Source organism: Mirounga angustirostris, unplaced genomic scaffold, assembly GCF_029215605.1.
Source record: "Mirounga angustirostris isolate CCGP_5_RB_7025 unplaced genomic scaffold, mMirAng1.0.hap1 SCAF_1, whole genome shotgun sequence".
Taxonomy (NCBI): domain Eukaryota; kingdom Metazoa; phylum Chordata; class Mammalia; order Carnivora; family Phocidae; genus Mirounga; species Mirounga angustirostris.
Window position 1 is genome coordinate 191,094,597 of NW_026991709.1, and position 26,355 is coordinate 191,120,951.

At 39.5% G+C, this 26,355-nt stretch overlaps 1 protein-coding gene across 1 annotated transcript in view; it reads right to left on the reverse strand.

The window, feature by feature from the left end:
* The window catches only part of APPL1 (adaptor protein, phosphotyrosine interacting with PH domain and leucine zipper 1), a 43,016-nt gene extending 17,362 nt beyond the window's left edge, over window positions 1–25,654 (reverse strand). Inside the window, exons 1-9 of the mRNA XM_045862131.3 lie at window positions 25,496–25,654; window positions 19,979–20,077; window positions 18,785–18,844; window positions 17,696–17,767; window positions 6,263–6,350; window positions 5,625–5,666; window positions 4,790–4,848; window positions 1,379–1,525; window positions 450–532 (exon numbers count right to left, since the gene is read on the reverse strand). Coding sequence (XP_045718087.1) covers window positions 450–532; window positions 1,379–1,525; window positions 4,790–4,848; window positions 5,625–5,666; window positions 6,263–6,350; window positions 17,696–17,767; window positions 18,785–18,844; window positions 19,979–20,077; window positions 25,496–25,549 — 704 coding nt within the window. The 5' untranslated portion in view covers window positions 25,550–25,654. The remainder of the gene's footprint in view (window positions 1–449; window positions 533–1,378; window positions 1,526–4,789; window positions 4,849–5,624; window positions 5,667–6,262; window positions 6,351–17,695; window positions 17,768–18,784; window positions 18,845–19,978; window positions 20,078–25,495) is intronic.
* Between the last annotated feature and the right edge of the window lie 701 nt (window positions 25,655–26,355).

Genomic DNA, 26,355 nt, shown 5'->3' on the forward strand with positions numbered 1-26,355 from the left:
CAAACTGTCCTGCATATCTCAGATTGACCGCATCACTGCTCAGAATTTTGAACCTGCTTAGAACTGCTTGCTCTCTTTAAGCTTTCATGGCTTAGAAAGCAAGATTTATTTAGTAACTCCCAACCATCCCCCACAATTCAGATAATTGTGAAGATAATGAACTTATGGATAATTACTATTATGTGTCTGTTATATACAGATTTTTATAAAACAGAGTTTAGAATAAAATACCATCAGACTTGACAGAGCTATGAAATTCAGAGTTCAGATTCCATGGAAAAGATGGTGAATAACCCAAGAAGGATCCATGAGCCACGTGAGACATAGTCTCATGGGCGAGGAAGACAGCCCCTCAGGAAATTCAATGCTAAATATTTTTAGATTATGGCATTTAGCTGTTAACTTAGTCTCATAACTTCATTTTCAATTTTAAGGAAGAAAGTACTTACTTCTGTACACTTGTTCCAATATTAGTCAAGAATTCTTCCAGCTGGTCATTGAGATTTTCAGAACCCATCTTAAAGAAACTTATCTGGGGCAAGAGGGTGTGTGAGTGGGAGGATGAACAACAGAAACCCACACATTTACAAGAAACACAGTGAATCATATAAACAATCTCCAAAATACATGGTAAAGAACAAAGGAGTATTCCCATTTGTGTACTAGTTTACAATGACTTCTACTGGGCTTAGAGCCACTGTAGAAACCAGACTTCAATTTCACCGTACATCTCTGTAAGCAATTTATAAAATTGGAAAATGTTAAAACACTTTAAATAAGTTATATAAACTATTTCATGTTTTACAAAGATAAATTTTATATTGAGGAATAATAAGCACTCATATTTGAAGGCATATTTGAATTTCTTTAAACTCTTAATTTTTAGGGGTGTGCCATCTCATATTACCCAAATTTACTTTTCTAGCCTCCTTCCTGATGCAAACCTCTTGGGACACTTTGGAGTTCATCTATTATTTTTAATTCAGGAGGTATGCAAGGAAGAGGAGACAAACTCAAACTTGCCCATTCTCTTTCAAATCTATTCCAAAGCCAGAGTGAATGAAAGTTCCATCAGTAGGAGTAACTCCAGAATTCATTTAGCTTTCTGTTCCCTGTCCCCCTATGATGGACAAGGCCTAAATACCAGGTAAGTGGTTTCATTTACCCTAAAAAGTATGTGAAATCTTCATTTGCAAGGAAAACCATTCTAACTTCCTCAAAATAGCATTCTGAGGACATTTTAAATTACTTTTGAAAACACAGATCCAAATAGAGTATTTTGACCTTAGTCTGTAATACCCTTATACTTAACATAAATATCAAACTTAATAGAAAGTTTTTAGGACAGTTATAATCCAAAACACAATATAGTATTTACCTGAGCTTGCATGTACCCGAGTAGAGGTTCTAACAATGCTATTTTCTTTTTGTATTGAAGAGTATTTAATGCACAAAAATAATGCATCATGGTCTGGTGTTGTTTTTTTCTGGAAGTGTAGACATCTTCTGTGACTTCATACTTTACCTTTGAGTATAAACATTAAAAATACTATTACTTATTTAATTATGTAATTATCTTTAATTATCTTTAGTAGTGGCTGTAGGGAAGAGCCTACCCAAGGAAAAAAATGTAATACGCATTAGGCTCTTCTCTCTTCTTGCTTTCCTTAGAATACCAAATCAAGTACTAAGAATATTCTAATACACCAATGACTCCCAAATTTTAATCTCTCACCCTTCACTTTTTTAAAATTTTATTTATTTATTTGAGAGAGAGAGAGAGAACAAGAGAGAAAGCATGAGCATGGAGAGGGAGAAGCAGACTCCCCACTGAGCGGGGAGCCCAATCCAGGGCTCGGTCCCACGATCCTGGGATCATGAGCTGAGCCGAAGGCAGATGCCCCACCAATTGAGCCACCCAGGTGCCCCTTGCTCTTCACTCTCCTAAGTGTCAGAGGAAGTACATCTCCAGCTGGGCTTTTGTGTGTGTGTGTGCACACGAGTGTGTAAATGTGCTGGACATGTACAAAACTGAATACAGTATCTTCCCCACAAAGCCATCCCTCTGTTTCTTAGCTTTTTTTCTTTTTTAAGATTTTTTTTATTTATTTGAGAGTGAGAGCAAAAGCAAGAGTGGGCAGTAGGGAGGGGCAGAGGGAGAAGGAGAAGCAGACTCCCCGCTGGGCAAGGAGCCTGATACGGGGCCCGAACCCAGGACCCCCAGATCATGACCTGAGCTGAAGGCAGATGCTAAACCAACTGAGCCATCTAGATGCCCCTGTTTCTTAGCTCTCTTAATTGTTTCAAGATCTACCCCATCATCCAAGAATCACAGGATTCCTTTTTGTTTCCTCCTCCTACTATGTCATGTCAATTCTACTTACAAAATATATTCCAAAAGTATTCCTTCCTCTCCTCTTTCAACAACGACCTGAGGCTCTCCTAATGTCTTTGCAAACTATTCTGGTACCTTTTCAATTGGATTCCCTCTAGTCCCGTCCCCTTCACATTTCCATTAGTATTTGTATTGTGTAACACGACTGCATGGTGTTTTCCACTTATAATGCTTTAAGTAGGATTCCTTTAAGCAGGCTGCCCACTCCCTCTAAATCAAATTTCAAAGTCAGTGACATAGTAATCTGACCTCAAACTACTTTCTTGTATCTCTGCCATACCTCCCCAAATATATGCCCCAGACACATGCCATTATCACAATAATTATTGCTAGAATTTTAAAAACTTGCTACAAGCCAGGTACCCTGCTTGTATTATCCCGTTTCATCATCACAACTACTCAGTTTTTTTGATAGAGAAATAAAGGCTTGAAATTAAGTACCAGGGTGTGACCTGAGGCAAATAAGTGGCAAAGCTGAGATCTGTCCTTCAGCAGTGAGACTCCAGAACCAGTGCTCTTAAGCTTTACATTCTCCGGTGTCTACCATGTGCTTCTGCAAAGACTGTTTTGCTTCCAGGAATACCCTCTCCCCAGGCCCAAACCAGTGACGTTCACTCATCTTCAATCAAGCAAATAGCACCTCCTAAAAGTATAGCCTTTCCCAATTTACCAAAGTTAACTGCTGCTTTGCTTGTGCTCTCCCAACATTTTGTTAAGACTGCTATTATTGTACTTAACTCACTGTTAATTCACGTGTTCTCTTCATCCTTGTACGCTGGCATCTACTCCAGCTACATGCCTTCACACAGGAAGCCTTCAATTACGTGTGTATTATTCACTCCCTGAGGCTAGGAGTGGAGCCTATTCACACTATCACCCCATGGTACCCAACATATAGCAGATGCTCAAAATTTTTTCAAATAAAATTGGTAAAATAATGTTTTTTAAACTACCTAGAATAAAAACAATGAAACTGGAAGAGCCAGAAGCAATGTAAAATACAACAAAATTCATAGCTAGACCCTTTAACTATTTCTCTAAGGCAAAGTAACAAAGTAACATAGATCTCAAAATGTATGTTTTTTATTAATATTTGCACCATCAAGTATTCAGTGAACTAAAATTAGAAATGGAAAGCTCAGGGCGCCTGGGTGGCTCAGTCGTTGAGCGTCTGCCTTCGACTCAGGTCATGGTCCCAGGGTCCTGGGATCGAGCCCCACGTTGGGCTCCCTGCTCGGCGGGGAGCCTGCTTCTCCCTCTCCCTCTCCCCCTCCCCTGCTTGTGCTCTGTCAAGTAAATGAATAAAATCTTTAAAAAAAAAAAGAAGAAATGGAAAGCTCTTTGTACTGAACTTTGTGAGAACTGCAGTCAGAAATGGTTAAGGTACTCCCTTTACCACGTCACAGGAGCTGTTGCACAGTAAATCATACCCAGTCCTGCATTCCCCCAAGTGATCACAGTGCCCCTACCAGCAGCTGTGGCCAAGGCTGCAGACACCAGCAGAGACCACCTCACTCGCTAACATTTAGTGGACATCTTGTCGTCAAACCTTGGATTAGGAAAAAATGAGCTTAAGGAGCATCTAGATGAACTTGTTAATATTTTGTTCTTTGTTCTTTACTCAAATGCATTTCTCCTGAAATACAGTGAAATATTTCTGGATTTGGAGAAGTATCAAAAACTATATATATATGCATATATATATGTATTCCCTGTAAATGCGGAGGTCCTCATAACAGAATTTCATTCAATTATGTATGCAACAACCAAGTGGCTAGGTTGTGAAAGTTTTGTATTAACATTTTCATTTCAGTAAATTTTAGAATATCAAAATCTTTTCTGAACACCAAGTGGCTAGGTTGTGAAAGTTTTGTATTAACATTTTCATTTCAGTAAATTTTAGAATATCAAAATCTTTTCTGAACACCAAGTGGCTAGGTTGTGAAAGTTTTGTATTAACATTTTCATTTCAGTAAATTTTAGAATATCAATTATGTATGCAACAATTCAACTTTTTAACCACGTTATCTCAGAAGACACTTCTGAATACATACATGGTCAAATAAACAGAACACACACAATGTTATCAAAACACAAAGCAAAAGGAGGCAATGTTATACACTGGGCATCAATTACACTTTTGGAATAGTTCTGTTTACTTATCAAATTTTGTCAGCAGAAAAATAGTTTGTTCAAAGAGACAATTATTAACTGATAATTATAAGAAAGGCTTTGAAACAACTAGAAGGAAAGAATAAACTAAGGGCAATGTAGCAAAACATACAAAGTAACAGGCAGGCTACTGTTTTTAAACAGGAAAAAACTAGTGAAAAAAAATCTAATGAAACAATTGTTAATTGTAATACTAAAGAAGCAAGTATGTATCTATCACACCTTGTCATTTTCTCTTTTTTTAGACAACCGGCTATATCTGTTAATTGCAGCATCATGATCTGGAAAACAGAAATAACTATTAACAATAATATAACAGTACCTTACCAAACTTATAAATGCTTTAAATAGTCTTCACATGTGCATCTTTCAACAAATATGCTAAAGCAAGAATTCTCAAAATAAGAATTCTTTAACACATAGTTCACTCCACCCAAATGTTCCCACAGTCAAATTTCCCATGAAGTATCTTTCTACTTATTAAATTGATTAAAAAAAAAAAATTCTAAGGAGACTGTATTTCACTGAATGTTTTTTAAAGTATTTTTTTTTAAAGATATAATTTTATTATTTATTTGACAGAGAGCAAGAGAGCACAAGCATGGGGAGCTACAGAGGGAGAGAGAGAAGCAGCCTCCCCACTGAGCAGGGAGCCTGATGCGGGGCTCGATCCCAGGACTCTGGGATCATGACTGAGCCGAAGGCAGATGCTTAACCAACTGAGCCACCCAGGTGCCCCTAAAAGTATTTTTTAGTACAAAAACAGCAAATGCTCATTAAAGAAAATTTTAGAGTATATAGGAAAACAAGGAAGGGAAAATATTCTATCAACTCCTCTGGTATTAAGATAGCAAACCGCAAGATTTGGTTTCCTTTTAAATTTTTCTTATAGCACAAATAGTGCAACTGAAAAATAGCACTGATTTATATAATGTTAACTTACACTTTTAATTAGGTTCACTTTTTTCAATTATTACATAGAATATGGCCACAGATTTGTGTTGATAAAGAAATGCATCACTGTGAGAAATAACTGTGTAAAGTATTCAGAACTTACCATTACTAGCAATCTGAAACACTTCCTTTAATGTCAATATTTCTGGAAAAGTTCAAGAAGTTTCAATTTAGCATATTTATGAAATATCTAAAATTTTGTTTAGAAAGCTCAAGTCCAACATCTTTAGCATGATCTATTTCCAGATTGGTCTCCTGTCACACCCAACACATCCAACATTGCAGCCACACAGAGTTTCTCATCAACCACAAAACAAGACATGTATTTCTCTAACCCATACCTTTGTGCTTTCTAGTCCCTCTAACAGAACAATGACTCTCTCCTCCTGGCAAAAATGCCTCTTCATTGTACAATGCTCATGTCACATCCTTGGTGACACCTTTCTGACACCCTCCTGAGCCCCCATAGTACCTTGCTCATTCCCTAATTACAGGAGAATATCATAATTACTTATTTTACCCATCTCTTTCTCTAGGCTTTTTTGAGGGAAGTGACACTGTATTCATATCAGTATTCTTCTGTATCTAGTTTAACATCTAGCAGGAGCTCCTATAAATACTGAGTGACACATTAAAGTGGTACAAGCTGCAGTCAGAAATGGTTAAGGTATACAGTAATATGCACTTTACAAGTATTGATCTGATGGCTAACGGAGGTAAACATAAACTTGATTTCATTACCTTTTAGATCTCTTTCTTTAAACTGGGTAATGGGAAACATCATGGCATCAGCTAGCTGCGTTGAAAGTACTGCATGACAAGAGCTAAGCTAGTAAAAGGAAGACCAAAAAGGCTGAATAAATAACTATACAGAGACATTTAGCCAGTGTTCTAGAAATTAAACAAAATCTAATAAACAGATGTTGATACATTTTACATAAGAGAACACTCAAAATTATGTGATATACTATAAAATACTATACAGCAAAAAAAAAAAAAAAAAGAATCCATTTAAAACTCTTAGAAAAAAACATAGGATAACCTAGGATTTGGCAATGGTTTCTCACATATGACACCAAAAGCATAAGCAACAAAAGAAAATATAGATTGGACTTCATCAAAATTAAAAAGTTTGTGCAAAGGATGTATCAAGAAAGTAAAAACACGGGGGGAGGCGGGAAGGAGCAAAATGGTGGAAGAGTAGACCTGGCTTTCGTCTGGTCCCAGGAATTCAGCTAGATAGGGATCAAACAATTCTGAACACCTACGAACTCAACAGGAGATTGAAGAAAAGAATAGCAGCAACTCTCTGAACAGAAGAGCAACCACTTTCTGGAAGGTAGGACGTGCGCAGAAGTGAATCGGAGGCAATATTTGGGAGGATAGAGAGCAGGGGAGGGGGTCTCCGTCGGCCGCTTCTGGCAAGTGATAGAGCCGCAGAGCACAAAATCGAAACTCTTAGAAGTCGGCTCCGCTAAGGGACGTCGCTCCAGTGGCTAAGCGAGGAGCGGAACCCTCTCTGGGACAGTGTGGTCTCAGGACCCTCGGAGTCACAGAAAGACCGGGGGTGCCTGAGTGCGGCAGAGCTCCCAGGTATCAGAGCGGGGAAGCCGGCTGCAGAGATGGAGCTGAGGCGCGGGCTCTCAGTTCAGGGTTGCCATAGACCGTGATCTGCGGCACAGTCAGGCCACTGCTCCTCCAGCAGGGACCCAACAAGTGGCAGATCCAGGGAGACTCCCCTTCCTCCCCCGGGAGGAGCAGTGCGGGAGCGCACCGCAGGGATCTGCTGGGTTTGGAGACTCCACACGGGGTCGTGTGCTAGAGATAAAAACACTCGGTCACAGGCCAGGTGAGCACGGAATGTGGCTGGAGCCGGGAGTGACTGACTGGTTTTCTCTGGGGGCTCACTGAGGAGCGAGGCCCCGAATTCTCAGCTCCTCCGGGACAGAGATTGGGAGGCCGCCATCTTCACTCTCCTCCTCCAAAGCTGTATGGAAAGCTTGCAGGGAACAAAAGCTCCCGAGAGCAAACCCGAGCAGATTACTTAGCCCGGACCCTGCAATGACGGGGCAATTCCGCCTCCAGCAAAGACATTTGGGAACCACGGCAACAGGCCCCTCCCCCAGAAGATCAGCAAGAATAGCCAGCCAAGACCAAGTTTACCAATCAATGAGAATGGGAGAACTCCAGCGCTAGGGGAATATTGCACACAGAATTCATGGCTTTTTTCCCCATGATTCTTTAGTCTTTTAAAGTTAATTTTTAAATTTTTCTTTATTTTTTCTTTTTCTATATTTTTGAATTTTTCTTTTTCCCTTTTTCAACCAACGTTGCTTATCAATCCTTTTTTAAGAATCTTTTATAATTTTCATCTTTATAGTCACATTCCATCCCTTCATCATATTTACCCTTTTTTTGGTACATATATAAGTTTTTCTTTAAAATTTTGGGAGGTAGTTTCTTCTAATAGATCAAAATATGCCCCAAATCAAGTGTGTGACCCTGATCTATTCACCAGCCTGATCATATTCTTTCTTTTTTTTCCTTTTTTTCTTCCTTTCTTTTTTTCCCCTTTCTTTTCCCCCTGGTTTCGGGTCTCTTCTGATTTGTTACTGTATATTTTTCTGGGGTTGTTGTTTACCCTGTTAGCATTTTGTTCTCATTCATCTATTCTCCTCTGGACAAAACGACAAGACAGAAAAAAATCACCTCAAAAGAAAGAACAAGAGGCAGTACCAACCGCCAAGGACCTAATCAATACAGCCATTAGTAAGATGTCAAAACTAGAGTTGAGAATGACGATTATAAAGACACTAGCTGGGCTTGAAAAAAGCATGGAAGATACTAGAGAATCCCTTTCTGTTGAAATAAAAGAACTAAATCTAACCAAGTCAAAATCAAAAAGGCTATTAATGAGGTGCAATAAAAAATGGAGGCTCTAACTGCTAGGATAAGTGAGGCAGAAGAGAGAATTAGTGATATAGAATACAAAATGATGGAGAATAAAGAAGCTGAGAAAAAGAGAGATAAACAACTACTGGATCACGAGGGCAGAATGAGAGATAAGTGATACGATAAGATGAAACAATATTAAAATAATTGGGATCCCAGAAGAAGAAGAGAGGGGTAGAAGATCTATTGGAGCAAATTATAGCAGAGGACTTCCCTAATTTGAGGAAGGACACAGGCATCAAAATCCAGGAGGCAAAGAGAACCCCTCTCAAAATCAATAAAAATAGGTCAACACCCTGACATCTAATAGTAACAGTCACAAGTCTCAGAGACAAAGAGAAAATCCTGAAAGCAGCTCGGGACAAGAGGTCTGTAACCAACAATGGTAGAAACATTAGACTGGCAACAGACCTATCCACAGAGACCTGGCAGGCCAGAAAGGACTGGCGTGATATACTCAGAGCACTAAACGAGAAAAATATGCAGCCAAGAATACTATATCCAGCAAGGCTGTCATTGAAAATAGAAGGAGAGAGAAAAAGCTTCCAGGACAAACAAAAACTAAAAGAATCTGCAAACATGAAACCAGCCCTACAAGAAATATTGAAAGGGGTCCTCTAAGCAAAGAGAGTCTAAAAGTAACAAGACCAGAAAGGAATAGAGACAATATACAGTAACAGTCACCTTACAGGCAATATAATGGCACTAAATTTGTATCTTTCAATAGTTACCCTGACTATAAATGGGCTAAATACCCCAATCAAAAAACACAGGGTATCAGATTGGATAAAAAACAAGACCCATCGATATGCTGCCCGCAAGAGACTCATTTTAGACCCAAAGACACCTCCAGATTGAAAGTGAAGGGGTAGAAAATCATTTACCATGCTAATGGACATCAAAGAAAACTGGGGTGTCAATCCTTGTATCATACAAATTAGATTTTAAACCAAAGACTGTGATAAGAGATGAGGAAGGACACTATATCCTATTTAAAGGGTCTATCCAACAAGAAAATCTAACAATTTCAAATATCTATGCCCCTAACATGGGAGCAGCCAATTATATAAGCAAATTAATAACAAAATCAAAGAAACACATCGACAATAATACAATAATCGTAGGGGACTTTAACACCCCCCTCAATGAAATGCACAGATCATCTAAGCAAAAGATCAACAAGGAAATAAAGGCTTTAAATGACACACTGAACCAGATGGACTTCACAGATATAGTCAGAACATTCCATCCCAAAGCAACACAATACACATTCTTCTCTAGTGCCCATGGAACATTCTCCAAAATTGATCACATCCTAGGTCATAAATCAGGTCTCAAATGGTACCAAAAGATTGGGATCATTCCCTGCCTATTTTCAGACCACAATGCTTTGAAACTAGAACTGAATCACAAGAGGAAAGTCAGAAAGAACTCAAATACATGGAGGCTAAAGAGCATCCTACTAAAGAATGAATGGGTCAACCAGGAAATTAGAGGAGACATGGAAACAAATGAAAATGAAAACACAACTGTTCAAAATCTTTGGGATGCAGCAAAGGCAGTCCTAAGAGGAAAGTATGTAGCAATACAAGCCTTTCTCAAGAAACAAGAAAGGTCTCAAATACACAACCTAACCCTATACCTAAAAGAGCTGGAGAAAGAACAGCAAATAAAGCCTAAACCCAGCAGAAGAGAAATAATAAAGATCAGAGCAGAAATCAATGAAATAGAAACCAAAAGAACAGTAGAACAGATCAACGAAACTAGGAGCTGGTTCTTTGAAAGAATTAACAAGATTGATAAACCCCTGGCCAGACTTATCAAAAAGAAAAGAGAAATGACCCAAATAGAATCATGAATGAAAGAGGCAAGATCACAACCAACACCAAAGAAATACAATTATTAGAACATATAATGAGCAACTATATGCCAGCAAATTAGATAATCTGGAAGAAATGGATGCATTCCTAGAGATGTATCAACTACCAAAACTGAACCAGGAAGAAACAGAAAACCTGAACAGACCCCTAACCACTAAGGAAATTGAAGCAGTAATCAAACATCTCCCAACAAACAAGAGCCCAGGGCTGGATGGCTTCCCAGGGGAATTCTACCAAACATTTCAAGAAGAATTAATACCTATTCTTCTGAAACTGTTCCAAAAAATAGAAATGGAAGGAAAACTTCCAAACTCATTTTAAGAGGCCAGCATATTACCTTGATCCCCAAACCAGACAGACTCCATCAAAAAGGAGAATTACAGACCAATATCCCTGATGAACATGCACGCAAAAATTCTCACCAAAATACTAGCCAATAGGATCCAACAGGACATTAAAAGGATTATTCACCACGACCAACTGGGATTTATTCCTGGGCTGCAAGGTTGGTTCAACATCCGCAAATCAATGTGATACAATACATTAATAAAAAGACAAGAACCCTATGATCCTCTCAATAGATGCAGAAAAAGCATTTGACAAAGTACAGCATCCTTTCTTGATTTAAACTCTTCACAGTGTAGGGATAGAGGGTACATACCTCAATATCATAAAAGCCATCTATGAAAAACCCACAGCGATTATCATACTCAATGGGGAAAAACTGAGAGCTTTTCCCTTAAGGTCAGGAACACAGCAGGGATGTCGACTATCACCACTGCTATTCAACATACTACTAGAAGTCCTAGCCACAGCAATCAGACAACAGAAAGAAATAAAAGGTATCCGATTCGGCAAAGAAGAAGTCAAACTCTCACTTTTTGCAGATGATATGATACTTTATGTGGAAAACCCAAAAGACTCCACCCCAAAATTGCTAGAACTCATACAGGAATTCAGTGAAGTGGCAGGATATAAAAATACACAGAAATCAGTTGCATTTCTGTACACCACCACCAAGACAGAAAAAGAGAAATTAAGGAGTTGATCCCATTTACAATTGCACCCAAAACCATAAGATACCTAGGAATAAATCTAACCAAAGAGGCAAACAATCTGTACTCAGAAAACTATAAAATACTCATGAAAGAAATTGAGGAAGACACAAAGAAATGGAAAAACGTTCCATGCTCATGGATTGGAAGAACAAATATTGTGAACATGCTACCTAGAGCAATCTACATTTAATGCAATCCCTATCAAAATACCATCAACTTTTTTCAAAGAAATGGAACAAATAATCCTAAAATTTGTATGGAACCAGAAAAGACCCCGCATAGCCAGAGGAATGTTGAAAAAGAAAAGCAAAGCTGGTGGCATCACAATTCCGGACTTCCAGCTCTATTACAAAGCTGTCATCATCAAGACAATATGGTACTGGCACAAAAACAGACACACAGATCAATGGAACAGAATAGAGAGCCCAGAAATGGACCCTCAACTCTATGGTCAACTAATCTTCGACAAAGCAGGAAAGAATGTCCAATGGAATAAAGACAGTCACTTCAACAAATGGTGTTGGGAAAACTGGACAACCACATGCAGAAGAATGAAACTGGACCATTTCCTTACACCACACACAAAAACAGACTCAAAATGGATGAAAGACCTAAATGTGAGACAGGAATCCATCAAAATCCTAGAGGAGAACACAGGCAGCAACCTCTTTGACCTCAGCTGCAGCAACTTCTTCCTAGAAATATCGCAAAGGCAAGGGAAGCAAGGGCAAAAATGAACTACTGGGACTTCATCAAGATAAAAAGCTTTTGCAAAGCAAAGGAAACAGTCAACAAAACCAAAAGACAACCGACAGAACGGGAGAAGATATTTTCAAATGACATATCAGACAAAGGGCTAGTATCCAAAATCTATAAAGAACTTATCAAACTCAACACCCAAAGAACAAATGATCCAATCAAGAAATGGGCAGAAGACATGAACAGAGACATTTCTGCAAAGAAGACATCCAAATGGCCAACAGACACATGAAAAAGTGTTCCACATCACTCGGCATCAGGAAAATACAAATCAAAACCACAATGAGATACCACCTCACACCAGTCAGAATGCCTAAAATCAACAAGTCAGGAAACAACAGGTGTTGGCAATGATACGGAGAAAGGGGAACCCTCCTACGTTGTTATTGGAAATGCAAGCTGGTGCAGCCACTCTAGAAAATAGTATGCAGGTTCCTCAAAAAGTTGAAAATAGAGCTACACTACGACTCAGCAACTGCACTACTGAGTATTTACCCCAAAGATATAAATGTAGTGATCCAAAGAGGTACGTGCACCCCAATGTTTATAGCAGCAATGTCCACAATAGCCAATCTATGGAAAGAGCCAAGATGTCCATCGACAAATGAATGGACAAAGATGTGGTATATATATACAACAGAATATTATGCAGCCATCAAAAAAATGAAATCTTGCCATTTGCAACAACGTGGATGGAACTGGAGGGTATTATGCTGAGCAAAGTAAGTCAATCAGAGAAAGACAAGTATCATATGATCTCACTGATATGAGGAATTCTTAATCTCAGGTAACAAACTGAGGGTTGCTGGAGTGGTGGGGGGTGGGAAGGATGGTGTGGCTGGGTGATAGACACTGGGGAGGGTATGTGTTATGGTGAGTGCTGTGAAGTGTGCAAGACTGTTGAGTCACAGATCTGTACCTCTGAAACAAATAATACATTATATGTTAAAAAAAAAAAAAAGAAAAGAAAAAGAAAAAAGAAGATAGCAGGAAGGGAAGAATAAAGGGGAGTGGATCAGAAGGGGAGACGAACCATGAGAGACTATGGACTCTGAGAAACAAACTGAGGGTTTTACAGAGGAGGGGGTGGGAGGATGGGTTAGCCCAGTGATGGGTATTAAGGAGGGCACGTATTGCATGGAGCACTGGGTGTTATATTCAAACAATGAATCATGGAACACTACATCAAAAACAATGTAATGTATGGTGACTAACATAACCTAATAAAGGAAAATAAAAGAAAAGAAAAAAGAAAAGAAAAAGAAAACAAAATGGCAGCTACCTCCCTGAATAACCAAAGCTGTGAGGCCAAGAACTCCTAAAAATCTTCAGCTCTTTCCAGTTTCACTTATACTTTTAAGAGTCTGCCTGTTTCCTGCTAGGTCCCCAAGGCTCCCTGTGATGAGTTTAGGATTGACCCTGTGAACACTATTTACCCTCCTTGTGGCATTGTTTTAGTTAGCCAAAACTTAGATATATTTTTGCCAAACAAAGAGGTCTCAATAAATACTGAACTTTAAAATATTTGTTACTTAAAAAAAAATAAAAAATAAAAACACAACCTACAGAAAGGGAGGAAATACTTGCCAATCACATATATGATAATGAACTTGTATCTAGAATAAAGTAGTCTTAAACTCAGTAATAAAAGATAAACCACCCAGTTGAAAAATGGGCAAAGTACTGAATAAAGTACCCCCCTCCTTACCCACACTGCTGCCTTCTGCAGTTTCAGTTACCCACGATCAACTGCAGTCCTGAGGCAGATGACCCTCCTTCTGACACAGTATCAGAAGGCCAACAGTAGCCCAACACTATGTCACATGCCTCCGTCATTCCCCTCACTGCATCTCATCATGCAGGCATTTTATCATCTCACATCATCACAAGAAGGGTGAGTACAGCAAGTTAAAATATTTTGAGAGAGAGACACACACCACATTCACAGAACTTTTATTACAGTATAATGTTATAGTTCTATTTTATTAGTAGTTATTCTCTCATTTTGTTAATCTTACTGTGCCCATTTTTTTTTTTTGAGCAATCCAGGTGCTATTTTTTATTGTTATGCTAATCACCATACATTACAACATTAGTTTTTGATGTAGTGTTCCATGATTCATTGTTTGAGTATAACACCCAGTGCTCCATGCAATACGTGCCCTCCTTAATACCCAACACCAGGCTAATCCATTCACCACCCCCAGAACCCTCAGTTTGTTTCTCAGAGTCCATAGTCTCTCATGGTTCGTCTCCCACTCTGATTTACCCCCCTTCATTCTTCCCTTCCTGCTATCTTCTTCTTTTTTTTTTTTTTAACGTATAATGTATTATTTGTTTCAGAGGTACAGGTCTGTGATTCAACAGTCTTATACAATTCACAGCGCTCACCATAGCACATATGCTCCCCAATGTCTATCACCCAGCCACCCCATCCCTCCCACCCCCCACCACTCCAGCAACCCTCAGTTTGTTTCCTGAGATTAAGAATTCCTCATATCAGTGAGGTCACATGATACATGTCTTTCTCTGACTGACTTATTTCGCTCAGCATAATACCCTCCAGTTCCACCCACGTCATTGCAAATGGCAGTATTTCATTCCTTTTGACGGCTGCATAATATTCCATTGTATATATATCTTCTTCTTTATCCATTCATTTGTCGATGGACATCTTGGCTCTTTCCATAGATTGGCTATTGTGGACATTGCTGCTATAAACATTGGGGTGCACGTATCTCTTCGGATCCCTACATTTGTATCTTTGGGGTAAATACCCAGTAGTGCAATTGCTGGGTCGTATGGTAGCTCTCTTTTCTTTTTTTTTTTTTTTTTTAAGATTTTATTTATTTATTTGACAGAGAGAGACACAGCGAGAGAGGGAACACAAACAGGGAGTGGGAGAGGGAGAAGCAGGCTTCCCACCGAGCAGGGAGCCCGATGCGGGGCTTGATCCCAGGACCCTGGGATCATGACCTGAGCCGAAGGCAGACGCTTAACAACTGAGCCACCCAGGTGCCCCTATTTTCAACTTTTTGAGGAACCTCCATACTGTTTTCCAGAGTGGCTGCACCAGCTTGCATTCCCAACAGTGTAGGAGGGTTCCCCTTTCTCCTTACTGTGCCCATTTTGTAAATTAGTCTTTATCACATGTATGTATGTATGTATGTATAGGGAAACACGTAATATACATAAAGTTCAGAACTATCCATGGTTTCAGGCAACCACTGGGGGGGGGGGCAATGTATCCCCTGTGGATGGGGAGGGGGTACTATCATAGACATTTCTTCAAAGATATACAAATGGCCCATAAGCATAGAAAAAGGTGCTCAACATCATTAGTCATCAGGAAAATGCACATAAAACCTACAATGATATACCACTTCATACCTGCTTAGATGGTTATAATAAAAATATAAATTAAAATAGTAAGTGTTGGTGAGCATGTGGAGAAACTGGAACCCTACATTACTTGGGAATGTAAAAGTGTGCAGGACCTGTGGAAAACAGTCTGGCTCAAAAAAGCTAAACATATGAAGAGGATGCGGAGAAAGGGGAACCCTCTTACACTACTGGTGGGAATGCAAGCTGATGCAGTCACTCTGAAAACAGTATGGAGGGTCCTCAAAAAGTTGAAAATAGAACTACTCTACGACCCAGCATTGCACTACTGGGTATTTATCCCAAAGATACAAATGTAGGGATCCAAAGGGGCATGTGCACCCCAGTGTTTATAGCAGCAATGTCCACAATAGCCAAACTATGGAAAGAGCCTAGATGCCCATCAACAGATGAATGGATAAAGATGTGGTGTGTGTGTGTGTGCGTGCAGGCACACACATGCACACACACACACAATGGAATATTATGCAGCCATCAAAAATGAAATCTTGCCATTTGCAATGAAGTGGATGGAACTAGAGGGTATTATGTAAGCGAAATAAGTCAATCAGAGAAAGACAATTATCATATGATGTCTCCGATATGTGGAATTTGAGAAACAAGACAGAGGATCATAGGGGAAGGGAGGGAACAATGAAACAAGATGAAACCAGAGAGGGAAACAAACCATAAGAGACTCTTAATCTCAAGAAACAAACTGAGGTTTGCTCGAGTGGAGGGGGATGGGAGGGATGGGGTGGCTGCGTGATGGACATTGGAGAGGGTATGTGCTAAGGTGAGTACTGTGAATTGTGTAAGACTGATGAATCACAAACCTGTACCCCTGAAACAAATAATACATTATATGTTAATAAAAAGAAAAAAAATGCAAAAAGAAAAAAAAGCAGAAAAAAAAAAGCTAAGCATAAAGTTACTGTATGACCCAGCAATCCCATTCCTGATTATATACCCAAAAGAACTGAATATTGGTGTTCAAGAAAAAAATAAAAGAAAAAACAAAAACTTGTACACAAACCCTCACTGTAGCACTATTCCCACTAGCCAAAAGGTAGAAAACAACTCAAATGTCCATCAACTATCAATGGATAAATAAAAAGTGGTATATTCAAACAATGGAATTTTATTCACCCAAAAAAGGAATAAATTCTGATACATGCTACAACACAGACAAACCTTGAAAACATTATGCTACAGAAGACGGACATAAAAATCCACAAATGTGTAAGTCCATTTATATGAAATATCCAAAACAGGCAAATCCATATAGATAGAAAGTAGATCTGTGGTTGCCAGGAGCTGAAGGGAGGGGAAGTGGGGAGTGACTGCTTAATGGCCATGGGGTTTCCGTTGGGAGGATGACAAAAATGTTCTGGCACCAGTGGTGATGGGTGCACAACATTGTGAGTGTATAAATGTAAGCAGGGAGACATTTTATGTTATGTATATTTTACCACAATAAAAATATTCCATTTCCTATAAATATTTCTTTATATTGCTCTACTGTAACAATATTTTGCTACAATGAGTTATTAAAATATTTCAAAAAATTACTTTTTCAGTTAGGGGACTAGAAAAGACAGAACTATCTAATGGTTCATGTGAAAAGAAGAGCTTTCATTGCCCCAGTTGAGAAGAGTAATGGACTCCCCAAATAGCTCTCACCACCCTTCTTCCTCCTAACATTTTACCATTCAGTTTATTATTCCTTCCACCCCAGACAGCCAATGTCAGCCCTTAATTTCTCTAACCAGTCATCAGAACAAATCATTAAAAAATGATCCGGAACTTAGCTATATCTCATAGTTTAATTCTTCCCTCCCTGCCTACAGCAAATAAAACAGTGAAAGGTTGAAGGACATGGACTGGGAAGAGAGAGAGCACATCTCTATGCTTATACCCGAAAACAATTTGTTTTAATCAGACAAAGTACTATTTTATGAGACAGTCACTAAGATATGAGACAGACACTAATATGGAAATAAGGTCCTTCTTTAAATAGTAACCTTTTATTATAGAGATTTGCTCATGTAATCATAATAATACAAGTTCCCAATAAAAGCTAAACAACTTGAATAACTTAATTATAAGACCACTTACTCAAGCAAAATAAAATAAGCACTTACCTCATCTATAACTTTTGAAAACTGTTGCAAAGTAGAGCTCATAACTTCATCATCACCCCCCAACGGAAAACGCTGAAAAATGAGAAACAGAGATGAGGTAAAGGTCCAGTGCTGTATGTCTTCTGTAAATGATGCTGTAATTTACATTTTTAAAAATAGCTGACCCTCAAAACACATAGGAGTTAGAAGGGCCGACCCCCACATATAACTTTTAACTTCCCTCAAATTTAACTACTAATAGCCTACTGTTGATGGGAGCCTTATCAGTAATGTAAACAGTTGATTAACACATATTTTATATATTACGTGTATTATGTACTGTATTTTCATAAACTTTTAGAGAAAAGAAAGTGTTAAAATCATAAGGAAGAAAAAATATATTTACTGTACTGTATCAAAAAATCCATGAATAAGTGGACCCATGCAGTTCAAACCCATGTTGTTCAAGGGTTGACTGAAACTTTTAAAAACTTCCAAAATTTTGAATAAGCTCTAAAAATGTCACTTAATAAGAGTGTAATTCGTATAATTAGTAAACATTACTTAAAATGTTTGCTAAGCAACTAATTAACATATTATAGGAATGCACATCATACTAGGAGTTCAAAGATTTGTTTAGCTCCAATTCCTCCAATAACCAGCTATATAATGAGTAAGCCTCAGTTTCATTTGTGAAAAGAAGATACGTCAAATAACTTCTACCTAAGATTAGTTAAAATTAGCTATAATGGAATTTCAACAGCGTATCAAAATTACTTTCTATGAATTCAAAAAAGCTTAGGATTCTTTTTTTTTTTTTTAAAGATTTTTTTTATTTATTTATTTGACAGAGAGAGAGAGACAGCGAGAGAGGGAACACAAGCAGGGGGAGTGGAGGAGGGAGAAGCAGACTCCCCGCCGAGCAGGGAGCCCGATGCGGGGCTCGATTCCAGGACCCCGGGATCACGACCTGAGCCGAAGGCAGACGCTTAACGACTGAGCCACCCAGGCGCCCCAAAGCTTAGGATTCTTGATGAGCAATTCTATTTATACAGATACTGTATCACTGTGTATTTTAAATCATGCTTTCAAAATTTTCATGTACGATACCTGTTTTTCATATTCTTTTAAAAGTTTTGAAGTCAGGTGTGTTGCTGCACTTAATTCATTCTGTGGGGGGCAAAAACCAGCATTCAAATTAACACAATATTACTGATTAAGAAAAAGTTTTAGTTGAAGATACCTATGCCACTTCTGGTTTTCACTTAATAAAAACTGTACATAATCTTAGCAAAATCTTAAAAGATTCTACATTAATGACAAATCATTCCTCTCTCTAGACGCTGAAACTATATCAATGCATTTAATAACATACAACTAAAATATGATTAGCCTAGTCATATAATACAGCAACATAGCCATATGAAGGAAATACTTTCAAGTTTTTTTTTTTTCCCCAGTGATGAATATAATGACAAATGTGACATTTCTTTTACATAGTAATCTCTGTGGTCAGGACTCAAATCTTGAGAGACCAATCACAAGGAAAAAAATTAAGGGTTTGTGTACAAGCTTTTGTTTATTTTCTTTTTTTCTTGAACACCAATATTCACGCACATGAAATCAATAGTTGGATCCTTAACTGACTGAGCCACCCGGGCACCCCTCACAGCAAATTTTTAGTACATAATGAAAATGTGAGTCCAGAAAGGAGATAAAATGAGAAAGGGGGAAAAAAACTTATATACCTAATTAATCCCAAAGAAAGCTTATCACAGAAATCAGGCTGCTGTTAAGGCTTATAATTAAGTTACATAAACATGGCCTCAAATCTTAAACCTGCTCAACAAAAAAATCTAGTCATCTCCTTCTTAAATTCATCTCCCAGTACCCAGAGTTACATCTAATTTTTATTATCTGCTTCTCACTAAACATAAACTACTTTCATTCCTTTACTCAAAAAGGGGGAAGCATTCCATAAGATTAAAAGCACAATTAGGGAAAACATTGGTGACAATATGGAATCTTAGGCAAAGATCATGATCAGTGAGTTTCACTGTGTTTGGGTAGAAAGGAGAAGACGCTTCAATCTTTGTATCTTTTAAAGAGCTACAAACTACACACTAGTAATTGGAATGTGGGCTCTAATACAAAATACTTAAAAGTTCATGCATCCACTCAGCAGATATTACTATGAGCCCAGGATAGGGCTAGGCACCAGTAAACAAGGCAGACACTAGCTAGATCTGTCCTCATGGGCTTAATGAGTCATTTAAAAAAAGCAGTCAGCCTTTAGGTTTTTACCTGTGCATCATAAATCCGATGCATAGCTTGATACAACTGGTTCATATAGTTGGAAATAGCTGTAGCATCTTCTTCAAATACACCCAGTAAAGACCTTGTCTGTATAAAATAAAGCAGTAAGTTCACATTAACAATTATATAAATCAACTAGAAAATTATTTCCTAAAGGAAGGAAAAATCCTAGGATATTGGAGCTCTAATAATTCTGAGTTTTAACCTATTTTCTCTCTTTTGATAGTAATGCCAAAATAGTATTGTAGTAGTAATGTTGGGGTTCTTTGTTCTCAATTTCACTTCACTAAAATGGAGGGATTTTCCAACTACATCACACAATATTTTTATTTTTTTAGGGGCGGGGGCAGAGGGAGAGGGAATCTCAAGCATCCCAGCACAGCTCCTAAACCTGAGATCATGACCTGAGCCAAAATCAAGAGTTAGACGCTTAACTGACTAAGCCATCCAGGCGCCCCCATGACATAAACTTTAAAAGGAACAACAAAGGTATATTTTTATGAATTAAAAAGTCTGTAATTAAACTAAGAACAAATCAACAAAAATGTCCCAGGCTAAATTAACAGTATTCCATGTATAAATAGAGGTCTTATTTCAGGATAACTCAGTATTACTTCTCTTTTCCATGGTCTCTTGTAGTAATCCCAAACCCCTCCCCACCTTAATCCAAAATAATAACATAGTACCCATCCCCAACATGGCCTAGTAAATGCTAACTTGGATTTTATGAGTACAGAATTTGAGGGTTTTTTCTTCTTCTTCTTCATACTTACCTATATTGTTAGGCTTTTTTTTTTTAATGCAATAAGCATTTCCCCTTCATTTTAAGGGGAAAATTTGTAAAGTAAGTAAACGTTAAGACTGTCAATAAAAAGGATCAGAGATAAGGAAACTCAGCATATCAAGAAGGCAGCCATACTCACCTTTTCATATCCGGCAAAGAAAGGATTAAAATACCAACAACTACTGAGATAACTGCTGTTTAAAATCTAAAAGATGACCTTATATTTTTATTCTACAAATAGTTCATTCTTAGAAGGTGGTTTAAAAAAAAAAAATCAACTTATTCCTTAGCTTCCTATTTTCAGAAAAGGAAGCTAAGTCAACATGGTTTAAAAAAAAAAAGAGGGTACAAAATCATTATGTCCATGTATGAAATCCATGTTGTCAGTCCTCTATTTCCCATGCTCCAGAGATTTAGATCTGACAGAATCTTTTCATTCTTTAGCTCTGTGCCCCCCCTCCTATTCCCCACAGTGATATTTTAAGATGTAAAAAAGAAAACATCAAGAAACCGTGTTTGAGTAGCGCCATTCTTAAGAAAAATCTGCTATTTTTTGTTTCCCCAAAATTATTATTCTAATTCAAGGAATTACACATTTATGCAAAAACCTGTAGTGGATTTATAAATTAAAAAGATCTCCCTAGCCCCAGTGTTAAAACAGGTTCCTTATTTAAAACTAATAATATCCAGTTAGCAACTTATAAAAGTACATCAATATGATACCATTTCATTGAATCTATGATGACTTCCACTGTGAGCTGCGCCAATTTTTTTAAAGATTTATTTATTTATTTATTTGAGAGAGAGAGTGCACATGAGTGGGAGGAGGGGCAAAGGGAGAGTCTGCAAGCTGACTCCCCTCTGAGCATGGAGCCTGATACGGAGCTGGAGCCCACAACCCTTGAGATCATGACCTGAGCCAAAACCAAAAATCAGATGCTTAACCGGATGCTTAACCAACTGAGCCACCCAGGCACCCCTGCACCATTTTTAAATACTACTAAAACAAAACAATGCCAGCAATTAAGCTATGATTTGAGATCTTCTTATGTCTTGCAATTTTGACTTTATATTTGTGGAAATGAACCTTTAGACAGAATTTTATATACAACTCCTTTGAACATAAAAGGAAAACACAAACAGCATAAAATTTAATATTATCCTAGTATTTCTTCAGAGTTCAATTCTTGTGAGTCACTTTTTGACATAAGAATCATCAATATCCATGTTTTCTCATCCAATATTATTCTGTGCCATGGGAGGTGACAAGTATTTCCTAGAAGTGTTCCACTCTTGTCCCCAGTATTTTCTTCCAAACCACTGATACCCATTCAGCAAATTTTGATGGTGAATATTTTCAGACAACAAACAGGACTGATGGTCCTTCAAGTGGTTGTTAAATTGAGTTGTTGAATGCTGAAAGGCTGCACTTGACCAGTCATACCACTAGAAGAAACAACCATGTGTGCACATTTGCAACCAATTACAGATAAATCATCAACTGTAGAGGGGCATCTATCTCACTATCAGGCATGTTAAGATGTGGAAAAAGAAAAAAAAAGAGTATGTCTCATTATCTGTGAATATTCCATGTTATGTCAAAGAAAAAAGTCTCCAGTTGGAACTAGACATTTATCTTCACAGTTAGCACTGATGAATCACAGATACTTATCTACACATAAAATCGATTATTTTTAAAAGATCGTATCTGTTCTTATTAACCAGCAGTTTCATTTTGCTCCAGATTTTCAAAACAACATCTGTGTATGGACAAGACACCTAGTGTAGCCTTAAAGATTTCCTATCTCAATAAATACTATCTTTTGCAGAATGGGAGACAATTCTAAAGATGTTTATGTCCAATCAACTAGATTTGAACTTGCAAATAGCCCTCTATTTTAATACTTACTATAAATCAAAACTAAAATGGGTAACTGCAATTTAGGTTAGTCTTCCATGACTCCAGGCTCTAACTTTTTTACATAGCAATTGACAGGACACTTTTTTTTTTTTTTACACTTAAAATATTTTTTTTTCCAGGTTTCATATAAGGGATATGTATATATATATTTTTTGAAGGAGCCAAGATGTCCATCAACAGATGAATGGATAAAGAAGATGTGATACACACACACACACACACACACACACACACACACACTGGAATATTATGCAGCCATCAAAAGGAATGAAATATTTCCATTTGCAACGACGTGGATGGAACTGTAGGGTATTATGCTGAGCAAAATAAGTCAATCTGAGAAAGACATGTATCATATGACCTCACTGATATGACGAATTCTTAATCTCAGGAAACAAACTGAGGGTTGCTGGAGTGGTGGGGGGTGGGAGAGATGGGGTGACTGGGTGATAGACATTGGGGAAGGTATGTGCTCTGGTGACAGGACACTTTTGATTAGGATCAAATGATCTAAATAAAAACTCATCTATATCAGGAGCTTTAAAAGTTTTCATACTCTTTGTCATTTGACTTCTTGGACTCTACCCTAGATAAATAGTCCAAATGAGAAGAACATTTATGCCCCAAAGCATTAACCTCAGTCCTATATATAAAAACAAAACCTTGTGGAAAACTCTCAAAGTCAACAGTAGGACAACTGTTAAGTCACTTAAGGAAACATGCAGCTTTCAATTTTTTTTATTCAAGATTTAATAATATCCGGACATACTTACACTACAATGTTAAGTTAAAGCAGAATAAAAATCGTTATGCACAATATAACTTCAAATACATTAAAATATATAAGAGAAAACGAGGAAAAACTGTTAACAGGGTTTGTGGCTGGGTGCAAGACAGGTAACTATTTCTATACCTTCTAATTTTTCTGAAGCGCATAACTATGATTTTTACAATCAGGTACAAAAATAAAAACATTCACTGTAACAGCTGAGATTCAGAGAAGTTGAGTGACTTTCCCTAAAGCAAGTGAAGTGGCAGTGAAGACTAAAACTCCATCCCGAATCCCAGAATCCAGAGCTTTCCATCCTACCACAAGTTCTCCCTAAGTATTACTTCCAAGCGTCTTCCCTTTCTAAATCTCATTTGTCCCAACTAATTTTTCCAAGTAAATATTACTTAGTTCAAATTATTACTTATAGAAATTGAAAGAATATCAAGGTAGCTGTCTTCATTAAGAATTACTATAAAACTGATACTAATATGGCACGCACTTGTAAAAAAAACAAATGAATGCCCAAGTTGTAAACTAACTGTGTGAAAAGTTCAATAAATTAGTCTGATGAGTCAGATCATATACTCCTCACAAGTACTGGCGAAGGCACCGTGCTACCCATTCTGGACTGTGTATAATCTTTATGGGCTATAAAAACCAGGCCAGGTAAGAAAAGGTAAAGCAACCTGTTGAGTCTTATATAATAACAGTAAAATGACAAAGTGCACCTGTCCAATACATGCCACAAAATTTTTACAAAACATCTGAAACAAATATAGCTTCTAACTTTACACTACAGAAATCATTAAGAATTTGAAGTAGCTATCCTGGCAGTCAAGATAAACCAAGATGTGGGTTTCTGCGTGTGTCACTTTAGGCTGGTAAGAGAACAGTACAGCAAACAACTGGCTTGTGAAGATAACTTTCCGCCTGGGGGGGGAAAAAAAATCAATTCCACAATCAGAGCCTGACTTCCACTTGGCAATTAAAATTGGCAGAAGTCATGACAGACGTCACACAGGCCAGGGGGATCTAGCCCCTTCTTCCTCATCTTTCGGGGCCATACTAAACTATCAAGACACATACGAAATGTGTGCAATTGTAGTTCTGAATGAACACCATTTCGAAGGTAGCCAACCAGCAACATCGTCTTAAATCGCTTAAACTGTGTTAAAAGACAGGCTCAAGGGATGATGTTACTCAATGCAAGTTACAGCGCCTACCAACATGTTTTTAATGTAACTGACTTCGTTCTTCAGTACTGAACACGTAACAGATGGTTACGTTTCCCTAGACTGTCTGAGGCTACAGCAACCACATAGCATTACCCCCCCAAAGCACGAAACACGGGGCTTTTATTTTGATGCGTTTATTAGGGCCAAGTCTGCATCATTCCGCGCAGCAGTCGCGGAGCCACGAAGGCGCCGTCCATGACAAGCCGTGCACAGCTCGAGCGACAGCGGACACAGTCGCGGCCACGACACTGGACACAGTCCGCGGGGAGGCTCCGAGGCACCTGACGGGCTTCGCCGGTGATTCTCCACGCGGGTAAATCAGCAGCCTTCCAGCATCTCCCGAAGAAAAACTATCCATTTCCTTCCCTAGCTTGCTCAGAAATTATGGAATAAGTCTACGGGGTTTTTTCCTCCTTCTGCACTTCCTCCGAAGAGGGTCGGAATTTGTGACCTTACATGACGGCGATAAAAACGCACCTTTCGTCAAATACAAGGGAGCCCCGCGAACGTACGTGAACGCCGGGCCCACGAGCGAAGGCGGCGGAGGTTCGGTCGCCGCCAGCCGACGTCCCAGACCCCGCGCGTGCCTCTCGGCCCAGCCGCGCAGGCCCACGCGGGCCTCGGGCTGGCGGCCGGGCCGCGGCGGCTCGGGGCGCGGCCCGCGACGGGCGGGGACACAGGGCGACGGCGCCCACCTGAAGCCAGGACGAGCACCTGCGGCGGCCACGGCACCAGGCCTGGGATCGGCCCGCCCTGCTCTTTCCCTCGCCTCGCGCCACCGCCCGCGCCTCACCTGCGGACTGTCCTCCAGCGTCTCCTCGATGGGCAGCTTGTCGATTCCCGGCATCGTGGCGGAGGGAGAGCGGCGGCAGGAGACACGGCAGCCACCCACAGCTCCCCGCGCCCGCCCGCCCGCCTGTAGCAGCTGACCCCGACCCGCCCTCTCCTACAGGCGCGGCCGCCGTCGCCGCCCGCGCAGCTCTCGCCAGGAGCCGAGCGGCCGCGCGGGAAATCCCGCCCCCTCGGCCTCGCTGCCCCGCCTCCCGGCGCGCCCATTGGCTCGCGGCGACGCCCGTCAGCGCGGCAGGGCTGGCCTGGAGGTTTCTCCGCGGGGCGGGGCTCTGCGGTGAGCGGCGGTCTTGGGGGCGGTGCAGGCAGCGCCCGTCTACCCTGCGCGCGCGTTTTGATGTAAATTGTAGGGGACCGTCTACCCCCCCCCCATACGGCGAACGTTTCCGGGAATCTCAGCTTCGTTTGAGGAGGACCGCACTGGGAGTTTGGGGTGGCTTTACTTCTCCCGCAGCGAGACCTCATCACCGGCCACGGAAGAGGCCCTACTGCGGGGGGGCCTTTCTTTTTTTTTTTTTTTTTTTTAAAGATTTTATTTATTTATTTGAGAGAGAGAGAATGAGAAAGAGAGCACATGAGAGGGGGGAGGGTCAGAGGGAGAAGCAGACTCCCCGCCGAGCAGGGAGCCCGATGCGGGACTCGATCCCGGGACTCCAGGATCATGACCTGAGCCGAAGGCAGTCGCTTAACCGACTGAGCCACCTACGTGCCCCTTCTTTTCTTTTTTCTTAGATTGTATTTATTTATTTGAGAGAGAGAATGAGAGAGAGAGAGCACGAGAGGGGGGAGCGGGAGAGGGAGAAG